This window comes from Phyllobates terribilis, unplaced genomic scaffold, assembly GCF_046119375.1.
Source record: "Phyllobates terribilis strain yellow unplaced genomic scaffold, ASM4611937v1 Scaffold_7__3_contigs__length_470593459, whole genome shotgun sequence".
Lineage (NCBI taxonomy): Eukaryota > Metazoa > Chordata > Amphibia > Anura > Dendrobatidae > Phyllobates > Phyllobates terribilis.
The window spans coordinates 245,851,474-245,872,349 of NW_027362767.1; the positions used below are offsets into that span (position 1 = coordinate 245,851,474).

General features: G+C 45.6%; 2 protein-coding genes across 11 annotated transcripts in view; one reads left to right on the top strand and one right to left on the bottom strand.

The window, feature by feature from the left end:
- CARD9 (caspase recruitment domain family member 9) overlaps positions 1 to 20,876 on the top strand; it is a 173,761-nt gene that overhangs the window by 66,754 nt on the left and 86,131 nt on the right. The window lies entirely within an intron of this gene.
- Positions 1 to 20,876, bottom strand: part of GPSM1 (G protein signaling modulator 1) — a 242,000-nt gene that overhangs the window by 4,044 nt on the left and 217,080 nt on the right. For all 10 annotated transcript variants that reach the window (XM_073640123.1, XM_073640119.1, XM_073640120.1 and 7 more), the window contains 2 exons: positions 6,429 to 6,588; positions 1,391 to 1,599 (listed from right to left, as the gene is read on the bottom strand). In XM_073640123.1, the coding sequence (XP_073496224.1) occupies positions 1,391 to 1,599; positions 6,429 to 6,588 (369 nt within the window). The remainder of the gene's footprint in view (positions 1 to 1,390; positions 1,600 to 6,428; positions 6,589 to 20,876) is intronic.

The following is a 20,876-nucleotide window of genomic DNA, read 5'->3' on the forward strand; positions in this document are numbered from 1 at the left end:
GCCGGCAGGGATGGGGCTGCCGGCGTCTGAGCCACTAGACCAGGGTTCTGCAAATCTTTTTGCTCTACTCTTACCCCTTCTTTAAATCTTCCCTTGTCAGGATTGACCTTAAAAAACGGGGACTATCCTGGGAACTTCAGGACCAGTGACAACTATGCATTGGGTATTTCAAGGGGTCTTCTGGTCGAGCAAGCAAGAGCTTCGTGCATTTTCACAATTTTCTGTGAGGATTTTATAGTTTATTCAGGATTTAAAAAAACAACAAAGCTTGTTCAGGGGTCGTGTCTGGTATTGCATGTTCTCACCAGTCACGCTGCAGTACCAGACACGACCTATAGATAGGAATGGCGCTGTATCAGCAGGATTGCTATTATGACTATTTCTTATTCTGAATTTTTATTAAAGCAACAGTCGTGTTCTCAGTCCGACAGGAATCGGTGATGCGACAGAGGCTGATGGCAGAATCTATGATTTACAGTAATGATCATGATAACTTAATTCTCGTACAATCACACAGAGGTCCGGACATGCAGTCACTCCTCTCTATGGACGTTATATACTCCTCAATTACAGCATCTCCAGTCTCTAGTGAAGCGCAATAATGAAAACCTGCGTGTGCTCTGGATCCACCACCGACAGGAAAATGATCCTCCCTGGGCAATAATCTAAGGGTTTCACACACATTCCCAGAATGCTGGAACCTGATCATTAGATGGCAATGGAAAAATCTGTGCAGAGAGAACGACCTATAACAAATGAGTGTGGCCACGAGGGGGCGCTGTCCCATTGGAATCTATGTAATATAGGAGAAAAGTATCAGACACGTTTTAATTACTGGATTCAAGTTTTCATTTAGGAGGATGCTGCTATGGGCTGTTATCAGGGGGCGGCCTCGGCCCCTTAGTCCCAGTGAAGGCAAATCGTAATGTCTCAGCACAAGACATTGTGGACAATTGTAGCTTCCAGCTTTGTGGGAACAGTTTGGGGAAGACCCTTTTCTGTTCCCCATGACTGCATCCAGTGCGTAAGGTCCATACTGACATGGAGGGGAGAACCTGAGCGGCCGCACAGAGTCCGGATCCCGGCCCCATACAAGAGCAGAGATTGTGAGCCCGACTTCCCCCCCCCACAAATGCTCTTCTTTTAATAGGGGCAAAAAGTTCAAGAGACGCCTCCACAATCTTGTAGAAATCCTTCCCATAAGAGCGGGAGGCGTTATTTCTGCAGAGGGGCAACTCCATATTATGTCTATGGATTCAGGATGGGAGATCAGAAAATTTCTGGAGAGTAATGTGAGGGGGGGCACATACTTCTCTCCATATAGTGCATGTTCAATGGCTGCTGACTTTCAGTAAACCACCCAGTACCAAGTTGTTTTCCAGACACCCACCTGGCATTTCATCAGCATGTTGAAGAAGTCGTCCCCGGGCTCGTGTTGGTCTCCTTCTACTCTCAGGTGTCCCATGTTATTGTGCGTTAATCGTAGCCCGGGCAGATTGCCCACACTCGCCCGCTGGTCGTCCAGACGTCTGCTCTGTGAGCTGGCTATCAGGTCAAAAAACTCTTCTGTCTGAGGTGAGGCCATTAATGATGAAGCAGCTGGAAAGGTAAAGGAATAAGGGGTTACCTGGGTTCAGTGCTGCAGAGTCCTGTGCTATGGGGGATTAGTATTTAGATGTGGGGCAGGCCTTTAGTATCTTCACTACAGGAGTGTTGGAAGAATGTGGCGTCATATTTGTAGAAGTCATTTAGATTTAGCCGGGCTGATAATTAGGGAATGAGAGTTTGTAGTAAGGCTCGTTCCCTATAATCAGGCTGTGTAAACAGGTCGGCAACCAACAAGCGTAAAAATCATCGCTCTCGGCAGCACATTGACCTGTGTAAACAGGAGCTGTGCTGCCGATAACATTATATTCTATGCGTGCAGAACAATCGTACTGTGCACGGGGGTCTGGCTGATCGCCCTGCATGTACATTGTGTGCACAATTATTAGGCAAGTTGTATTTTATAGGATTATTTTTATTATTGATCAACAACTATGTTCTCAATCAACCCAAAAGACTCAAGCTTAATATTTTTGGAAGTTGGAGTGTGTTTTTTTTTAGATTTGGCTATCTTAGGAGGATATCTGTTTGTGCAGGTAACTATTACTGTGCAGAATTATTAGGCAACTTAATAAAAACCAAATATAAGCCCATCTCACTTGTTTATTTTCACCAGGTAAACCAATATCCGTGCACAAAATATAGAAATAAACATTTCTGACATGCAAAAACAAAAACCGAAAAAATTAATGATCAATATAGCCACCTTTCTTTATGATGACACTCAGCAGCCTTCCATCCATAGATTGTCAGTTGCTTGATCTGTTTTCGATCAACATTGCGAGCAGCAGCCACCACAGCCTCCCAGACACTGTTCCGAGAGGTGTACTGTTTTCCCTCCCTGTAGATCTCACATTTTATGATGGACCACAGGTTCTTTATGGGGTTCAGATGAGGTGAACAAGGGGGCCATGTCATTATTTTTTCTTCTTTTAGACCTTTACTGGCCAGCCACGCTGTGGAGTAGTTGGATGCATGTGATGGCGCATTGTCCTGCATGAAAATCATGTTTTTCTTGAACGATACTGACTTTTTCCTGTACCACTGCTTGAAGAAGTTGTCTTCCAGAAACAGGCAGTAGGTGTGGGAGTTGAGCTTCACTCCACCCTCAACCCGAAAAGGTCCCACAAGTTCATCTTTGATGATACCAGCCCATACCAGTACCCCACCTCCACCTTGCTGGCGTCTGAGTCGGAGTGGAGCTCTCTGCCCTTTACTGATCCAGCCTCTGGCCCATCAAGAGTCACTCTCATTTCATCAGTCCATAAAACCTTTGAAAAATCAGTCTTAAGATATTTCTTGGCCCATTCTTGACGTTTTATCTTATGTTTCTTGTTCAAAGGTGGTCGTTTTTCAGCCTTCCTTACCTTGGCCATGTCCCTGAGTATCGCACACCTTGTGCTTTTTGATACTCCAGTAACGTTGCAGCTCTGAAATATGGTAAAACTGGTGGTGAATGGCATCCTGGCAGCTTCACGCTTGATTTTCCTCAATTCATGGACAGGTATTTTGCGCCTTTTTTGGCCATCACACTTCTTGCGACCCTGTTGGCTATTTGCCATGAAACGCTTGAATGTTCGGTGATCACGCTTCAAAAGTTTGGAAATTTCAAGACTGCTGCATCCCTCTGCAAGACATCTCACAATTTTGGACTTTTCAGAGCCCGTCAAATCTCTCTTCTGACCCATTTTGCCAAAGGAAAGGAAGTTGCCTAATAATTAAGCACATCTTATATAGGGTGTTGATGTCATTAGTCAACACCTCTCCTCATTACAGAGATGCACATGACCAGATTTACTTAATTGGTAGTTGGCTCTCAAGCCTATGCAGCTTGGAGTAGGACAACATGTATAAAAAATATCATGTGATCAAAATATGCATTTGCCTGATAATTCTGCACGTGGTGTAGCTATTTAGCGGCTGCGCTGGAGTCATGTGAGCCCGCCATTAGCCCCCCGGTGTCAGTACAGGCCGTACAATGCGCTGGTTGTTGCACGCTTCTTCTATATCCTCTCATTAGTTTTGTGAGTGATGTAAACTTCCCCTGTCCCACGTAATGACGCCCCATGGCTGAGTGATCGTGTGAAGGGGATAATTGGAGAGGCCCTCCTCCCGGCTGGGTACGGCGATGTGTGACACATAACACCAGTGATTACAGCTCATTACGCCGCTGTGTATTGGTGGTACGGCCGGGCAGTGACCGGCGCTAACATGTTCAGATGCCGTCACTTCAGTATAATCACACATTACAGCACAACCTCTAATAATCCGCTACTGAGGTGACAACATGAAACCTTACATTATTGGAAGCGAATAATGATGGGAATAGCACAATGGTGCTGATAATCTATCCTTTAGGCGGCGCTATAACATCTCTCAGATCTCTACATGTGCTTGGCCTCTGCTACCCAGTCTTCTACCATCCAGACTGGGTGTCCCATTTACCAGGATCCTGGCTGCAACAGGGACGTTCACATCTACAAATTTTCCCTCTAACCTGTTGCAAAATGTGCACGAGGATTTGCTGCAGATTTTACCCCCTGTGCATTGAAAAGGGTGAAATCTACAACATAAATTGATTTGCTGCAGTGTGTAAATCTGCAGCGCAGGTCATTCCCCAAACAGGAAATCCTCTGTGTATCAGGAGCACAAGCCCGGTCATCAGAGAAGTGTCCCTTTCCCCTATTCTATCAGTAAAATGTCATTTTTGGCCAGAGACTTAACTTTAAACTGCTGAACCCCAATATGTAAGCAATGTCCCTGTTTCTATTAACCCTTCAGTCCCGTGCACCATAATGAGACAGTGCAGGCTACGGAGCTGAACCCACTCCATACTGCGCGGGCGCCGGCTCTGCTACATCACTAGTATCCAAGCGTAACTTCTGCGATCATAGCAAGCTGCAGTCACACCACCTTGTAACCCCCCACAATGCTGCGATTGATAGTGATCGCAGGGTACCGACAGGATGTCATGACGACCAAAAAAAAAAAGTTATGGCTCTTGAAAAGCATGGGGATTATAACGAGAAATGGGGTTAATACTACTGGTGCCTTATATGACGGGTTCTTTGAACCCCCCAAAGGCAGCAGGGCTCCGGTGTGTGACGGCTACTTTTGCATCTCCTCTGGCGTCACACTTCACTGTATTCCTTTCGTGGTGTTCATCTCTGCCATGTTTTGGTAGTTAAGGGGTTAAGCTAACACAATGGGGACAAATAGATGAGTGATGGGCACATATGACAATAGCCAGACTGGCAGGTGTAGTTACCCTTTACAGTGATACAAAACCATTGCTGGGCCAGGAAATGTAATATATTGTTCCACTTTTGGCTAAAGATGACAGAACCGATCCCCAATATTGGGTGAATTGGTTTGCCGCTAGTGGCTGAAGGGTTAATAGTGCACTTCTACTTTCTATTAACCCCCAGTGTTTGTTTCCTCTGTGAGGCCGAGGGACCCGGTGACACCCTGGTCATTGCAGCAGAATGTGACAGCCGGTGGCAGGTCCCAGCTGGTCGTGTCTCTGCCGCCGGGGGGCCCCGCGCTGCGTCCAGTTTCTTAGTGATTAAATTGCCTTGTTCCCAGACACGACAGAGGAGCGAGCTGGTGGGGAAGAGACATCCGGCCATGTCTCTGCGGTCAGCTAATGATCTGCTGTGATGTGACAGTCACCGCTGGTGCGAATACATCGCCGGAACACCCCAAACGGCTGTCACATAGCGGCATCTGAGCACATGGACCCTGTGTATACCGGGAGAAAGGCTGCCATGTAATACTGAGGAGTGCTGAGACTGTGGCCGTGGTCAGGCACTCACCTCAGGAGTGTATATACCTGCGAGTGGCCACTTAGTGTAATGGAAACTTTCAGGGACCAATATACTTTATTTTCAAGATCTCTGTTTGCAGTCAGTAAAAATGAATATTTGTGCCTGCATCTAAAAGCTGAATCCCACGCAGACCCAGATACCCAGGGAAGGGGTACAGTAGTTTTCGGACAATCCTCTGTAAGCATGACAGATTGGAGCGTGATACGTCAGGAGAGTGGTCATAGAGGATTGTCTGCAGTGGTGAGACGGACAAAGTGCATTCAGCCTCTGGATGTAAGAATGCACCTATTCACTGACAACAAGCAGATATGTATAGGTGGATAAGCTCTTATCATTTTCCTTATACGTTTATTAAAAGTGTATTTCCATCTTACAAAGTGATGAGATATCGTGTTATAATCATGGCAGTCTGACCTGTGAGACCCCCAGTGTTCCTATGAATGAAGGGGCTGCAGTGCTGGTGCAGCGATACGTACTCATCACTTGTTCTCCCCTGTGCGTTCAGCTACCCTTAAAGGGAATGGTGCTACGCACAACTAAGTGTCGGGAGGACCACCGGAAAGGCAATAACGATTATGTAGCTCTACACAACCTTCATTCATGGGATCATTGGGGGTCTCAGAAGTCAGACTCCCATTATCCTAAACCTATGCCATCACTTTGTAAAATGCCCTTTAAGCTTTATTTGTATAAATCACTTTTGGGTATCTTTGTGCAGAGCAGTAGTTTGCCTCGGCAACCTGAGATTTTACCACAAGTTACTAACATTTATTTTTTTTATAAGAGGTTGCACGGTTCTAGACTACAGAACTGGCGTCTGCTGGGCTTTAGGTCTTTGCCTCACTCAGTCTCCGTCTTAATCAGGTGATTTCTCTGCTTTGTGGCGACTCACAGAACATCTCGTATCTAGAAGAACATTTTTGTCTTCCTAATGACAGAACATTAATGGTGACTTTTGCCCGGCAGAACAATGGCAGCGCTGTGCTACTGACTCACATATCCGGTCGTCCAGTCCGGGCACAGGTGTCGCTGTCGGCTCCGGTCCTCCGCTCTGACTTTCTTCTAACGTACATCTTTGATCATCCATCCGGTTACTCTGAAATTTACTTAAGAGGTCAAAGAAGCATTCTTCATCAGAAGGAGCCCGATTGATTTTCTGCAAAACAATCCAGAGAAGCTAATTTAATACGGATTTCCTTGGCACTTCCAGCTTCTCGCGGCTATTTCTACAGTGATCAATGCCGTGTGCAAGTCTCCCTTACAGTAACTATTGATCGGAGACGGGTGCACGCCCCACATTAGCCTACAGCAAAAGGGAACATTTCTAAAAAAGAAAAAAAAAAATCACTAAAAATGTTTTTAGCAGCAGTGACCAATACTCCCCCTCCCACCAAATCAGCTGTTAGGGACAACCCAAACACATCATTTATCAGCTGTGCAGTCGGTAGGGTGGGCCGACATTTGTGTAATATGTATGGCCTATAATTGCGCAGTAAGCGGACGGACCCAAAATCATCATATGTGGATGCCGGATCATTTTCTGACCTATACTCTGTGGGTTAGCAGAAATCAGATCTGGTGTCGGTTCTCTGCCATCGGCAGGTGTTAGTAGTAGACGTGGCATAAATCTCATCTGTTTACCTGAGATCTCGACACTTACAGATTTATTACTGATTATTATCTTATAGGTTCCTTTTTCTCTCCCAAGTGACGAATGTAACAATGAATTATCTGAGCACGCGGACAACAATCGGATTATATTTGGAGACACACTTCTGCTTTCAACAGCTAAAATACAGGAATACTTTCCCTGCAAACTTATCTACCCTGCACCCAGTGGGGTAACAATACTGTGGACTGTACTGATGAGAGATGGATGCCTGCAGCAAAAGATGGCCAAACATTTGCTCAGCCGAAAACTATTCCTCTTGGCCACTCCTATACACATGAACGTCCGGCTTGTCCTCCTGTTCAGTGCATGTGTTTCCAATGGGGAATGAGGAATAACCTGCTATCAGACACCTCTAGCAGCGGTTATCGCCCCCACCCCCAAGACCAAAACAATTGGACATATTGAAACAATATGCCCCATCTGTCATTTTCCGCTAATATCTGCTGTTAGGGGAGAGGCAGGAGGCTCCTCATACCTCTTAGATGGACATCCAGTCCTATAAAATTCAGCAGGTTCAGGCAGCATTCATCCCCTGTGTATGAGCAGGAGCACCCGGGGACTGTGCGGCTGAGCAGCGGGTGCTCCATGTGCCAAAATGTGTCATTTATTTGCACGGTCCCTTGTGAGGCCGGTTTCACACATCTGACCCTCTTAGTAGGAGTTTCATAGTGATGTCCAGACTGGCTGTGAGTCACATGTGAGGCTGTTGAGTTCGGCCGGGCCATACGCATATCATGAAAGTCAACTATATGAAACCACCCTTTCCTGGAAGCAATACTGCTGAAGGAGAATATCTAGATAATGTGGCATCTAATACAAGACGACATCAAATGAAATTGGAGGTAGAGGCCGGTGCCAATGTGCCCATAGAAGTCCATAATAACCCACATGATTCATTCACCATATCCTAGTAAAAACAACTTCCTAATATATGACAGCCAAACACAATGGAAATTTTCACCCCATGTTACAAGCAGAGAAATATTTATTCGGAGTCCTCTATAAATATGGATTAGTCCTGATAAAAGCCACTTTACTCCCGTCAGCTGCTCTCTGGGTCGCTTCATATCTAATTCTCTATATTTAGGGACCTTCAGGCAAATTACCACACCCTTTATATTAGAGACATCATCCATCTAAAAGAAAACAAAACAAGATGTTTCCTCCTCATGTTCTACTTTGCAGGAGACCTAATGCCCGCAGTTTGGCTCCGGGTGTGCGGCCGCTCTTCATTACATGGGCTCAATTGGAAGCTGCTGATCCACAAGTGGAGGATTGTCCAGTCATCACCCATCTACACAGCACATGATGGATGGGAATGAGAGCCTCGGGATGGCGTCCTCCGGGGTGTCATGTACAAGTCATGTCTGGATGGAAGATGCCGAGGTGGCCTCCTCCACCTAAAAGTGGCCAGACACCTTGTATAACAAATATACTTCCTATGGGAATTTTATTCCATAGGATGTAGTATATGGGAGTCAAAGGTCAATATATGGATTGGGACCAAAGGATATGTTAGTAGTGTGTCCCAAAGCCCTCCCGCAACATATGTAATAGCAGCAAAATGTGAACGCAGCCTTACTGAGAGATCGCGGTGGCCGGCTCCATCAGTATACTGCTGATCCCCAGTTTATATACCACAGACTGACACAGCTGGTACGTTGGACCGTATACAGTGTTCTGGTATGTGTTTACATTTCATTTTATGCTTTTTCACCTGTAAAAAAAAAAAGTGCAGAGAAACTAGCTCCACGTTCCAGCACAAGTACAGGTGAATACATGGAATTTCTGGAGGCTTTTATTGGTTTTCCGTTATGTGTATCTGGAATATAGGTTGTTCTTTTTGAGCAAATTACCATATTCTACAAAAAGCCTCCCAGCTCATGAGAAATGTCTCCAGCACTACAGGCTGTCACATAGCAGGTATTGTTTCAGGTCCGACATGTCCTCGCGCTCCAAGTCCGTGAGACAAATGACATTCACTGTCCTAAGACATTTAGAAATATCTTGCATGATGGCGCTGAAAATAAATCCAAGCGTCTTAGGTTCTGCAAGTCGGATCAAGAAATGTTCCATATTTGTCATATGGCCGAGACGAGAGCCTACAAGGGACTCTCCTTCCCATCACTGGTAAATCTGCCCCATTGCCCCCTCTGCTATACAGATACAAGGGGACTGTATCGCTGGCGTATTATGGCCGCAGAGCCTGGACTCTGTAGAGTTCAATGTTTGGTTTACAGATGCCAACATGAAGCCCCATTACAGCCAAGAGGAACCAGTCTCTGCAAAAAGGGTAAAAAAAAATACAGGAATATTCTATATAACCTGTTTGATTAGGTCACCGAGGGTAGCCATACAAGTTTCTCCCAAATTGGGTGGAAACAGCCGGCCATCCACTGTGGGTGTAGATGTCTCCACGCTCATCTCACTTTTCGTAAAGAAGGATCGGGCTGTTGAATTGAAATATGCCCAATCCTTTGTTCTCAAAGGAGATGCGTTTCTGCATGAGATCTATAGCAGCAGTCCCCATCTGAGAAGACATGGACCATGTGCAGAGACCCATTACACTGGCTGATTTCTGCCAATAAACGTGCATTGATGAATTATAAATAACCTGATCTGCGCTCATTTAATGGCTGGTACAACAGTACGGGGACAGAAAGGTCACAAGTACGGTTGTTCTGCCCCCATACAGCGTGCATGTTGGCGGCAGCACATCCCTTGATCACACGGCCGATGTGTTGCCAACAATAAATTTAAGGGTCTGCACCAACAAGCATGTTGATGGGTGACGTTTACACGGGGCGATGGTCGCTCATTTGTCGATTATCGGCCCTTGCAGATGGTGTGTGGCCCTTGCTCTGGCTGGATATAATTCCTCTGGATTGAGATAGTCATGGGTACAATCTCGGTCGGTTCAATGACCCTTATGGGCGACAACGCTCATAACCAACACACACACCACATCCTTTACCCCCAAAAAAAGTATACCAAGGAAAATCATACAATTATACTACTAGATGTGGAAATGAAGAGAGAAGAAGTGAACATTGCTGGTTCCTGCCCGGGGATGACGGCATTTTCATGTTGCTGGCGGCATTTTCATGTTGCTGGCGGCATTTTCATGTTGCTGGTGGCATTTTCATGTTGCTGGCGGCATTTTCATGTTGCTGGCGGCATTTTCATGTTGCTGGGAGGTTGAAGCTTTGCTTAGATATAACAATCTCACTGATGAAATGTAAACCATGGTCGTGTGAGCTGTATAATGAGGGATAGACGCAGAAATCATTACTGCGTCTCTGGACGGTGGGAGGGTCACATGGCGGGTGACAAATGGTCAGGTTGGCAGCTGTAATCACCAGTCCTCTGTGCCACTGTCATCCCGTCCCTCATTCTTCCCTGTGTGACTGATGGCAGCCCTTTGTTACCAGTCACATAAAGGATCTACCCCTTTTTTTTCTTGGAAAGATCTTCCTCCCTCCCGGCTCCGCCGTGCCGCTGGCATTTGGCTGCAATTTGATGTGAGCATAGCTGACTTTCCACCGGGATACACGGCCAATTACCGTAAAACAAAAACTCGGGCTTCTCGAACCGCCACACGTATGTCACTGTCATTGTGGCTTTTGTTCCAAGGCAACAACATTAATCCTTTGATCTTCCAAGATGAACCATCTACAGATATGTGGCGGCCTTCACATTGGCGAAGGAGGCATCAGAGGAGCGGCCTCCACCTAAGGAAGCAGATAATAATCACCCCCCTGTAACGCGTCATCCGCTGAGAACTTCTGGCCCTTCGCTAACATTGGCCATCAGTTTTTGTAGATATTTCTTCACCCGTACACATTAGTGGATGCCCTTGTAAACGGAAATCAGAGGGGTTGTACATCTTTGGGACCTTTTTATGTCTTAAATGCATGTACAGGTGCATCTCGCTAAATTAGAATATCATCAAAAATGTAATTTATTTCAGTTCTTCAATACAAAAAGTGAAACTCATATATTATATAGAGTCATTACAAACAGAGTGATCTATTTCAAGTGTTTATTTCTGTTAATGTTGATGATTATGGCTTACAGCCAATGAAAACACAAAAGTCATTATCTCAGTAAATTAGAATACTTTATAACAACAGCTTGAAAAACTGAAATAAATTAACTTTTTGATGATATTCTAATTTAGTGAGATGCACCTGTATTTTGGGCCAAAATTCATTATTGCAATTGGGTCTCATTAAATATTTTGGACCATTTTGCTTTTACAGGCTCTTTCCATGCACATTCAACTTTGATGTGGTCTGTGGCCATAAATCATTTGAGAAAAGCTCAGCGAAAGAGAGATAAAGGAGTTACAAACTCTCCCTTCAGACCAACAGAAGAAGCTCACTGACTGATTCTCAGTTAACTCATTCGCAGCCAGCAATAGACCGGGCAATACAGGGGCTATGTAAAGGCAAATAGTGCCAAGTTTTTAGTGAAACGCAATTGTAAAAAAAATATTTTTAGCCCCAAATACATGCATTAAAGTTAAACAAGAATAAATTGGCCTCGAAGGTGGACCACCCCTTTAAGATGTACCCTAGTATAAGACTAGTATAAGAACTGTGACCACTGAAGCGGTCACTATTGTCTGAGTTTCCATAAGGGTTATGTTACCAGGACAGAGACCGGATCTCTCCACTGGCCTGATGAAATAATGGCTGCGGAGCTTCTTTTCTTACAGCACTTTTCTGTGCTGTTCCTCCATTATTCCTACCGGAAATTTAGAAATTAATGGACAACTGAAAGGTCCTAGTTGAGGGCCGTCCAATCAGCGCAGCCTATGTAAAGACCCACCACTTTGGAAGGGTAGAAGGGTAATGCCTAGTTGTTCGTTTATCCATACATTTCCAGGAGACATAATAGAGGAATGATACGATGCAAAGTTATGGAGAAGACATCAGTCTTTGGTTACATCTGTGGGCAGCTCAATTCGGTGCAGATTTCTCCAGTTTACCCCCAAACAAATCATCTATAGTGTGGTGCACGTACAGCCACAACAGTCCTCCTGTGCCCGAGCTCCTGTAAGAGGGGGGAACCTGTCGGCACCTTTACATATGTTAGTAGTGATACAGCTTTATAGGGGCATGTCCCCCGAAATAAATGATGCCTTTTCTGTAAAGATCCAATGTACCAGTCATGAGAAAGAGTGCGAAAGTATATGTAAATCAGACTGGAAGTGCACGGGGGGCGTGTCAGTGCACTTAGAATGTTTCTTCCAAGAGCATTGCCACACCCCACTGCACTTCCAGTCTGATTTACATAGGACTTCCACCCTCGATTTCTCATGACTGGTGCAATGAAGGTCTACAAAAAAAATAAAGTCAATGCCAAAAAAAACACCCATATTAAAGAAGCAAATTCAGGCCAAAACTCACATAATATTTGTCACACAAAAGAAGGGCTAAGGAAATCCCACAGAGTGTATAGACCCGTAAAAATAGATTTTATTTAGATAATTAAAACAAATAAATATACAAGTTAATCAGCGGCCTCTGATTGATTAACTTGTATATTTATTTGTTTTAATTATCTAAATAAAATCTCTGTTTACGAGTCTATCCACTCTGTGGGATTTCCTTAGCCCTTTTGTGTGACAAAAAAAATAAAGGTATCATTATAATTGGGGGAAAAGCACCTACACGGTCATACTACCACTGCCGTGTGTAATAACCTGCCTTTTATTCCATCTTCCTTTCAGGTTGAATCAGACCACATTGTAAAGGACTGATAGGAGCGGATACAAAGAACAGGAGACCTATGTTTGCCTTAAAAAACCTGCATGTGTGAATGCAGCCTTACGGGTGTGCAACACACTAATGTATTTCCATAATTTCTTTATCATTGCGTTATATTGTTCCTCAATTATTCCTCCTGGAAATGTATAATCAAAGTGACAACTCCTTGTCAAAGGGGTGTGTCCATTTACAGCACTGTTCGGATAGTGTCAGACTTTATGACAACACCCTCAACTAGTACCTCCTAGTTGTCATTTTTCTTCCAATTTCCAGGAAGAACAACAGAGGAAGGAGAGATATCAGGTCCTCTTTAAAAATTAAAAAAAAAAAAAAAAAATATATATATATATATATATAATATATATATATATATATATATGCTCTGTACTTGCTTTACTAGCCGCTCTTAATAATCTGGTGCCATAGCATTCCCTAAATAATACTCTGTCTCCGTCAAACACGTTCACACCCCGGACCCGGTAATTTCTTTGTATTTGATATAATATCTGGGAATTACGCATCTCCCAGGAATACATTTTCTTTAGACATCATTACCAGGAACGCCGGTCCCTCAGCAGCGGTGGCAAACAGCCACGAGGGGTCTTCATGGCTTATGAGTGTGAGCCGATCTGTAATATGTAGATGTATCTATAGGAAGAGGTGCAATGATCTGCAGATGTCACGAGACAATGAGGAGCTATGGCAGGAGGTGCCAATAGATTACAGAAATACTCACACATCACAAATAAGTGGGAAATAGATCTGTGCTCATCCTGATCCCTCTGGTGCATGGAGTGAAAGACAGAACTGCGGTGATGCAAGCCTGCAGATTGATGGAAATCTATCAGATAATGAGGGCTGTTATAGCGGAGTCCCAGGAGCACCGGGTTGGCGTAAGCCAGTAGTGCATGTGACGGGCAGTCAGTATAAGACCGCACGATACTAGACATTTGCTCCAGAATTGTTGTGCTCCTTGTTAACAGGTCAGAGCCTTTAATTAGAGGCGGCGATGGCGGATGCTCGGAGAAGGTTGCAATAAATGTTAAATGAAGAGTGCAGGGGCGATGAAGCTTGGAAGTGCCGGGCTCCAGATACCAGCTGCAGACAAAGAACATGTACTTCAATTTGAAAAGTATCCCAGAAGGATTTTAATTCATTCATGGCGATCAGACAGCGGCTTTCAGAGCTGCAAATCCACAGGCAGAACGCAGACCGCTGCCCACCCGGAGCTGTCACTGGTATCACAGGCGAGGGCACATGGATACGGGCCATACGGCCATTACATACTGCACGAGAAGACCCCCCAACCACACGACCTATCTATAGGCTGGAGTCACCTTCCATTGTCAATATAAAGTATTTTATCCAGTGGTTTCCAGGAGAAACTGACAACCAATATGGCTGCTATTCTAGCTTCTACAGAGGTTGTCCGGCAGCTGTACCGGAGTAGTGATGAGCGGACCAGTGGAAGTTCTCTACCCGAACTTTAATCTGAACCCCATAGAAGTCAATGGGGACCCAAACTTTGGTCTCTCTCTGTCATCTGCATTTGCCCATAGTATAACATTGAGCTGAGTGCTTTTAATCCGATTGCACTCGTCAGATTTATTTGCTCCTGCTGAGCCATCTTGTAATAGGGAGAAAAGTTTCCCGATTTACCGACTGGTGTGAGACCCTGAAGTGGGACCCCTGAGGTTCAGCAAGTTATCCCCTATTCTGTGGACAGGTGATTACTTATTTTAACAAGACATCTCCTTCAAGACTGATTTCATGCACAGCGTTTTTCTGAAAAGTAATACTTTTTTTTTGTCAAGAGTTTTTAAACTTTTTTTTTTCTGGTGTTGCACGCGTTTTGTTTTTGTGGCATCCTTACAGCCAGTAACTTTTTTTTTTTGTGCACGGTATTTTTTTTGCCCATTTTTCCCTATGCTTCTTTATAGTACTGGGAATACTCTAGATAATAAAACGCATGCATGTTACAAGTGTGACAAAATATATACCGCTACTATAAAGGCTTGGAAAAACACTATGAAAAATACTTGAAACACACGATGCTTATTATAAATGCTGGGAAAAATGTCTGTGCAGGAGGCCTAAAAGGGTTAGGCTGCGTGCCCACGATGTGGATTTAATGCGTTTCCACGGCGCCATTTCCGCCGCAAAAACGCATTAAAAACGCATGTTAAGTTTTCTGCCATGTTCCCCAATGATAATTCGCATGTGCTGTGCACATGCTGCGGAAATTTCCGCTGCGGATTATCATTGTGGAAAAATCCGCAGCACTACCATTTCTTGGGCAAAATCGCCACCATTGACTTGCATTGAATCGCATAACATCTGCATGTATACATGTATGCATGCGGATGTTATGCAGTTCAATGTGCGGATGGTACCCGGGTCTGGAGAAGAGGAGACTCTCCTTCAGACCCGGGTACCATTAGTAAAAAATAATAATAAAAAAATTTAAAAAAAAAAACATTATACTTACCTCTCCGGCGGCCCCCGGTCTCTCTGGTGGCGTCCTCTGTCCTCGGCGTCCCACGGTGTTCTGAAAGGACCTGTGGTGATGTCATTTAATGCCGAGGACAGCGGACGCCACCGGAGAAGAAAATCGGGGGCCACAAGAGAGGTAAGTATAATGTTTTTTTTTTTTTATTTTTTACTTTTAAATTCTTTTTTTTTTACTATTGATGCTGCATTTAAAGCAGCATAAGTTGGTCACACAATATAAATCCATGCCGGTTGCATGGATTTATATAGTGTGACCAACTTGTCAAGCACTTTCCAAGTGATGCTCAAAATCACTTGGAAAAGTGCTTGAAAAAACGCTTCTACCTGGCAGAAAAAACGCATGTAAAATCCGCATGCGTTTTTTCTGCCAGGGAGATGCAGAAATGCTCAGGAAAATTTCTGCTTCATTTCTGCATCGTGGGCACATAGCCTTATAAAGAATTAGAGGAAAAGGGTTTTTATCTTCCCAAAACAGCGCCACACTTGTTCATAGGTTACATCTGGTACTGCAATTCTAATTTCTTCACCTCAATGGGGATGAGATGGAGCATCACATCAAGTCCCAGGACAAGAGTGGGAACTCTGTGTCATAGAATAATTAAAAATCCATAAAACCTCTCCAGAGAGGGGACATATCCCACCTCACATTGAACATCTGGGATAAACAAGGGAAATGAGCAAGGGAGCTAACACTTCATCCTCCTTTGAAACAGAGACCTCCTTCCATGAACAGGTGATTAAAACTTGATATCTACTGGGGAAAAAGACAATAAGCTTGAGATTTGTTGACGCAGAGGAGTAGAAGGGTAGGGGCTTCCTTGTTCCGAGGAAGGAGCATCCTGGGTTCAAAGGATTTTTCTGAGTGTTCTAGACCCTCTGTCTCCGGCGTCCAGATATGAATATTGGGGTTTGGCATCGATCTGATATTTATGGGAGATAGATTTTCAGCGTCCTAGCGAAGGAACAAACAGAATGCATTCACTCACATCACTAGAAGGCCAATAGAACCCCCCATATTAATAACTGTCCAATAGCTGATGCTATCCAGGTCATGTTTCATCAAAATGTAAAGGTAAAATCACGATAAGAAATATGACAGCAATATCTACCGCCTGGAACCTCCAGGGGCAAATATATCCTGTAAGTTGGGGATCTCATAGAATTCTAACCAACTCAGCACATCCCACAACCAGCCCCTAGGTGAGCTCATCAAGAAGAGGTATGAGGGTGTAACCTTGAGCTAATAAAAAGCAGCATTTAGGTTTGGGTTTTGGTCATTCTGGGAAGACATAGTTTGCTGTGAGAATGTTCCATTTTCCTAATCGGAGTGCTTCCCTCCGCTAAGCTTTGAGCCATTTCTGTGACACAGGTTTAGTACTTCCCTTTCGTTATTACTGTTTAGTTTATGTAATTGTATATATCCTATTGTTTTGTTCCCATTTTGTATCATCTTGTATAAACATGGCTTATCTTTATGAATTGAATATATAAATTTAATAGCTCTGTTCCTCTTGCTCTGTAAACTGCACCCTTGAAGCCATACGCTAGCTGTAACTGGTGTCCAATTGGCGTGTTTAAATGATTGGTGGTGGCAGCTAGTGGTTCTCTTTTGTTATTGTGGAGTTAGCAGTGACCGTCCCGGCGTATATATATATATATATATATATATATATATATATATATATATATATATATATATATATATATATATATATATATATATATATTCCATGCGTTGGAATCGGAGGTGTATATACCAATACGCTCACTGTGAGTTCCCCAATAACCGGCCTAGTAGTGTAAGCAGCAGCGGTTTCATCCATCACTCGTCACTCAATTGCGCAATTGTCCTGACGATTGAAGGAAGCGGAGTTGCGTCCCCTTGACAACTCGTGGCAATGGTGAGATCTATGTGATCTCTTCGGTGTCACCTGTGACAAAGTGGTAGGATCTGCCTGATGCCCCTGGATGTGTGTCCGTGACACTCAGGTAAACTATTGTCTAATGGTGTCTACACACCTCTCTCCTACCCTCCCTATAAACATGTACGCTTGGCCGAGTGTTCAAGTTTTATCAATCAATGGGGAGAGTGGAGTAGGACTGTCAGACTCTTCTGGTGATGATTTGTATTGGCTGGGAAGTAAAATGATTGGGCATTTTACCTCGATATGCCTGATCCTGCTCTTCTTCAATATTATCAGTTGGGAGGCTGCCATAGATGGTTGGCCGGTCCCACCAAAATAATTTTTTATCTAGTGTGTAAGAGCCTGTAAATGCGGGCGACCATTGTCTATCAGAGCCACTAGTAGTGCCTCTTAGCTCTGGCTCGTAGGGGGCAAATTCCACCTTATATAAGGTTTTTATTCTCGGTTTGACCACATTGGCATCTTTGTGAGAGCGGACCAAAGCCCATTTTATATTTAGGAAGTTCGGATCTTCTTTTGTCAGCACTTATTAAAATCAGTGGGTGTCTCAGGGTCTGAATGGACGCCTCCAGTCTCTGCCATCTAGCTCACGGAGAAGGAGGTTCTGCGGGGCACATGGAGAGGGGTCATCTTATACACAGGGAATCCGCAGGTCAGACTGCTCTGTAATCTAATGATTAGATGTCATATACAGATGATCACTTTGGTCGCTCTAGTTGTGTCTCCCATCCAGTACAAGCCATTTACTATCTCGGACAAGAGTCTGTATCTTCCCACGTCTCAAACACAGAATCAGTTCAGCTCAGCTGGATGAAGAAACTGCCTGGAAAAGACTTGTGTAAATCAGTAAGTGCGGCACAAGAAATAATGACTGGAGCAGCAGCAGGAAGGAACGAAGGTGGCCATTTCCCAATCTCCTGCTAGGCTTCATGCCCTAGAAATAAGCAGGGCATGACCAAGGCCGCTTTGTAATTAGGCGACTCTGTACAGTCTGCCGGGTGACTGATTATAATAATAGGGACGACTAATTAACAAGGAATCCCACAAAGAGAAAAATAAATGGTGACCAGAGACAAGATAAGAGGCAGACGATGACCTTGACAATGTTCTGCTGGGAGATTGATGGCTTGTGGAGAGACTTTCCTGAACAGACATTGCTCCATTATGATCATCACATATCAGGACACATTTTGGGGCTCTGGAAATGAATGATGTTTCCATTCACTGACAATAAGCAGAAATATTAAATGGCAAGAAGATGGGGGCAGGTAACTACTATCTATCACAGAACAGACAATATTACCAGACGTATAACGGACATGAATATAGGACTTGTAATTTCTCATGAATGGGTTCAGTACATTTCCACACACATACACTAACTGGATAAAAGCATAGGACACACGTCGTAAGCACTGAATTCAGGTTTCTCAATCAGCCACTCGCCCCGGTGTACAATATATGACCAACTGCCCCCCCGGTGTATAACATCTGACCCACTGCCCCCACTGGTGTATAACATCTGACCCACTGCCCCCACTGGTGTATAACATCTGACCCACTGCCCCCACTGGTGTATAACATCTGACTCACTGCCCCCCAGTGTATAATATCTGACAACCCCCCCCCCCCCCCCCCCCGGTGTATAATACATGACCAACTGCCCCCCCCGGTGTATAATACATGACCAACTGCCGCCCCCCCCCGTGTATAATACATGACCAACTGCCGCCCCCCCCCCCCCCCGGTGTATAATACATGACCAACTGCCCCCCACCCCCCGGTGTATAATACATGACCAACTGCCGCGCCCCCCCCCCCGGTGTATAATACATGACCAACTGCCCCCCACCCCCCGGTGTATAATACATGACCAACTGCCGCGCCCCCCCCCCCCCCCCCCGGTGTATAATACATGACCAACTGCCCCCCCCCCCCGGTGTATAATACATGACCAACTGCCGCCGCCCCCCCCCCCCCCCGGTGTATAATACATGACCAACTGCCGCCCCCCCCCCCCCCCCCGGTGTATAATACATGACCAACTGCCGCCCCCCCCCCCGGTGAATAATACATGACCAACTGCCCCCCCCCGGTGTATAATACATGACCAACTGCCCCCCCCCCCGGTGTATAATACATGATCAACTGCCCCCCCCCCAGTGTATAATACATGACCAACTGCCGCCCCCCCCGGTGTATAATACATGATCAACTGCCCCCCCAGTGTATAATACATGACCAACTGCCGCCCCCCCCCCGGTGTATAATACATGATCAACTGCCCCCCCCCCCCCCAGTGTATAATACATGACCAACTGCCGCCCCCCCCCGGTGTATAATACATGATCAACTGCCCCCCCCCCCCCCCAGTGTATAATACATGACCAACTGCCGCCCCCCCCCGGTGTATAATACATGACCAACTGCCCCCCCGTGTATAACATCTGACCCACTGCCCCCACTGGTGTATAACATCTGACCCACTGCCCCCACTGGTGTATAACATCTGACCCACTGCCCCCACTGGTGTATAACATCTGACTCACTGCCCCCCAGTGTATAATATCTGACAACCCCCCCCCCCCGGTGTATAATACATGACCAACTGCCGCCCCCCCCCCCCCCGGTGTATAATACATGACCAACTGCCGCCCCCCGTGTATAATACATGACCAACTGCCCCCCCCCCCCCCCGGTGTATAATACATGACCAACTGCCGCCCCCCCCCCCCGGTGTATAATACATGACCAACTGCCCCCCCCGGTGTATAATACATGACCAACTGCCCCCCCGGTGTATAATACATGACCAACTGCCGCCCCCCCCCCCCCCCCCCCGGTGTATAATACATGACCAACTGCCCCCCCCGGTGTATAATACATGACCAACTGCCGCCCCCCCCCGGTGAATAATACATGACCAACAGCCCCCCCCGGTGTATAATACATGACCAACTGCCCCCCCCCCCCCCCGGTGTATAATACATGATCAACTGCCCCCCCCCCCAGTGTATAATACATGACCAACTGCCGCCCCCCCCGGTGTATAATACATGATCAACTGCCCCCCCCCCCAGTGTATAATACATGACCAACTGCCGCCCCCCCCCCCCCGGTGTATAATACATGATCAACTGCCCCCCCCCAGTGTATAATACATGACCAACTGCCGCCCCCCCCGGTGTATAATACATGATCAACTGCCCCCCCCCCCCCCCAGTGTATAATACATGACCAACTGCCGCCCCCCCCCCGGTGTATAATACATGACCAACTGCCGCCCCCCCCCGGTGTATAATACATGATCAACTGCCCCCCCCCAGTGTATAATACATGATCAACTGCCCCCCCAGTGTATAATACATGACCAACTGCCCCCCCCAGTGTATAATACATGACCAACTGCCCCCCCCAGTGTATAATACATGACCTACTGCCCCCCCCAGTGTATAATACATGACCTACTGCCCCCCCCAGTGTATAATACATGACCAACTGCCCCCCCCCCCAGTGTATAATACATGACCAACTGCCCCCCCCCCGGTGTATAATACATGAC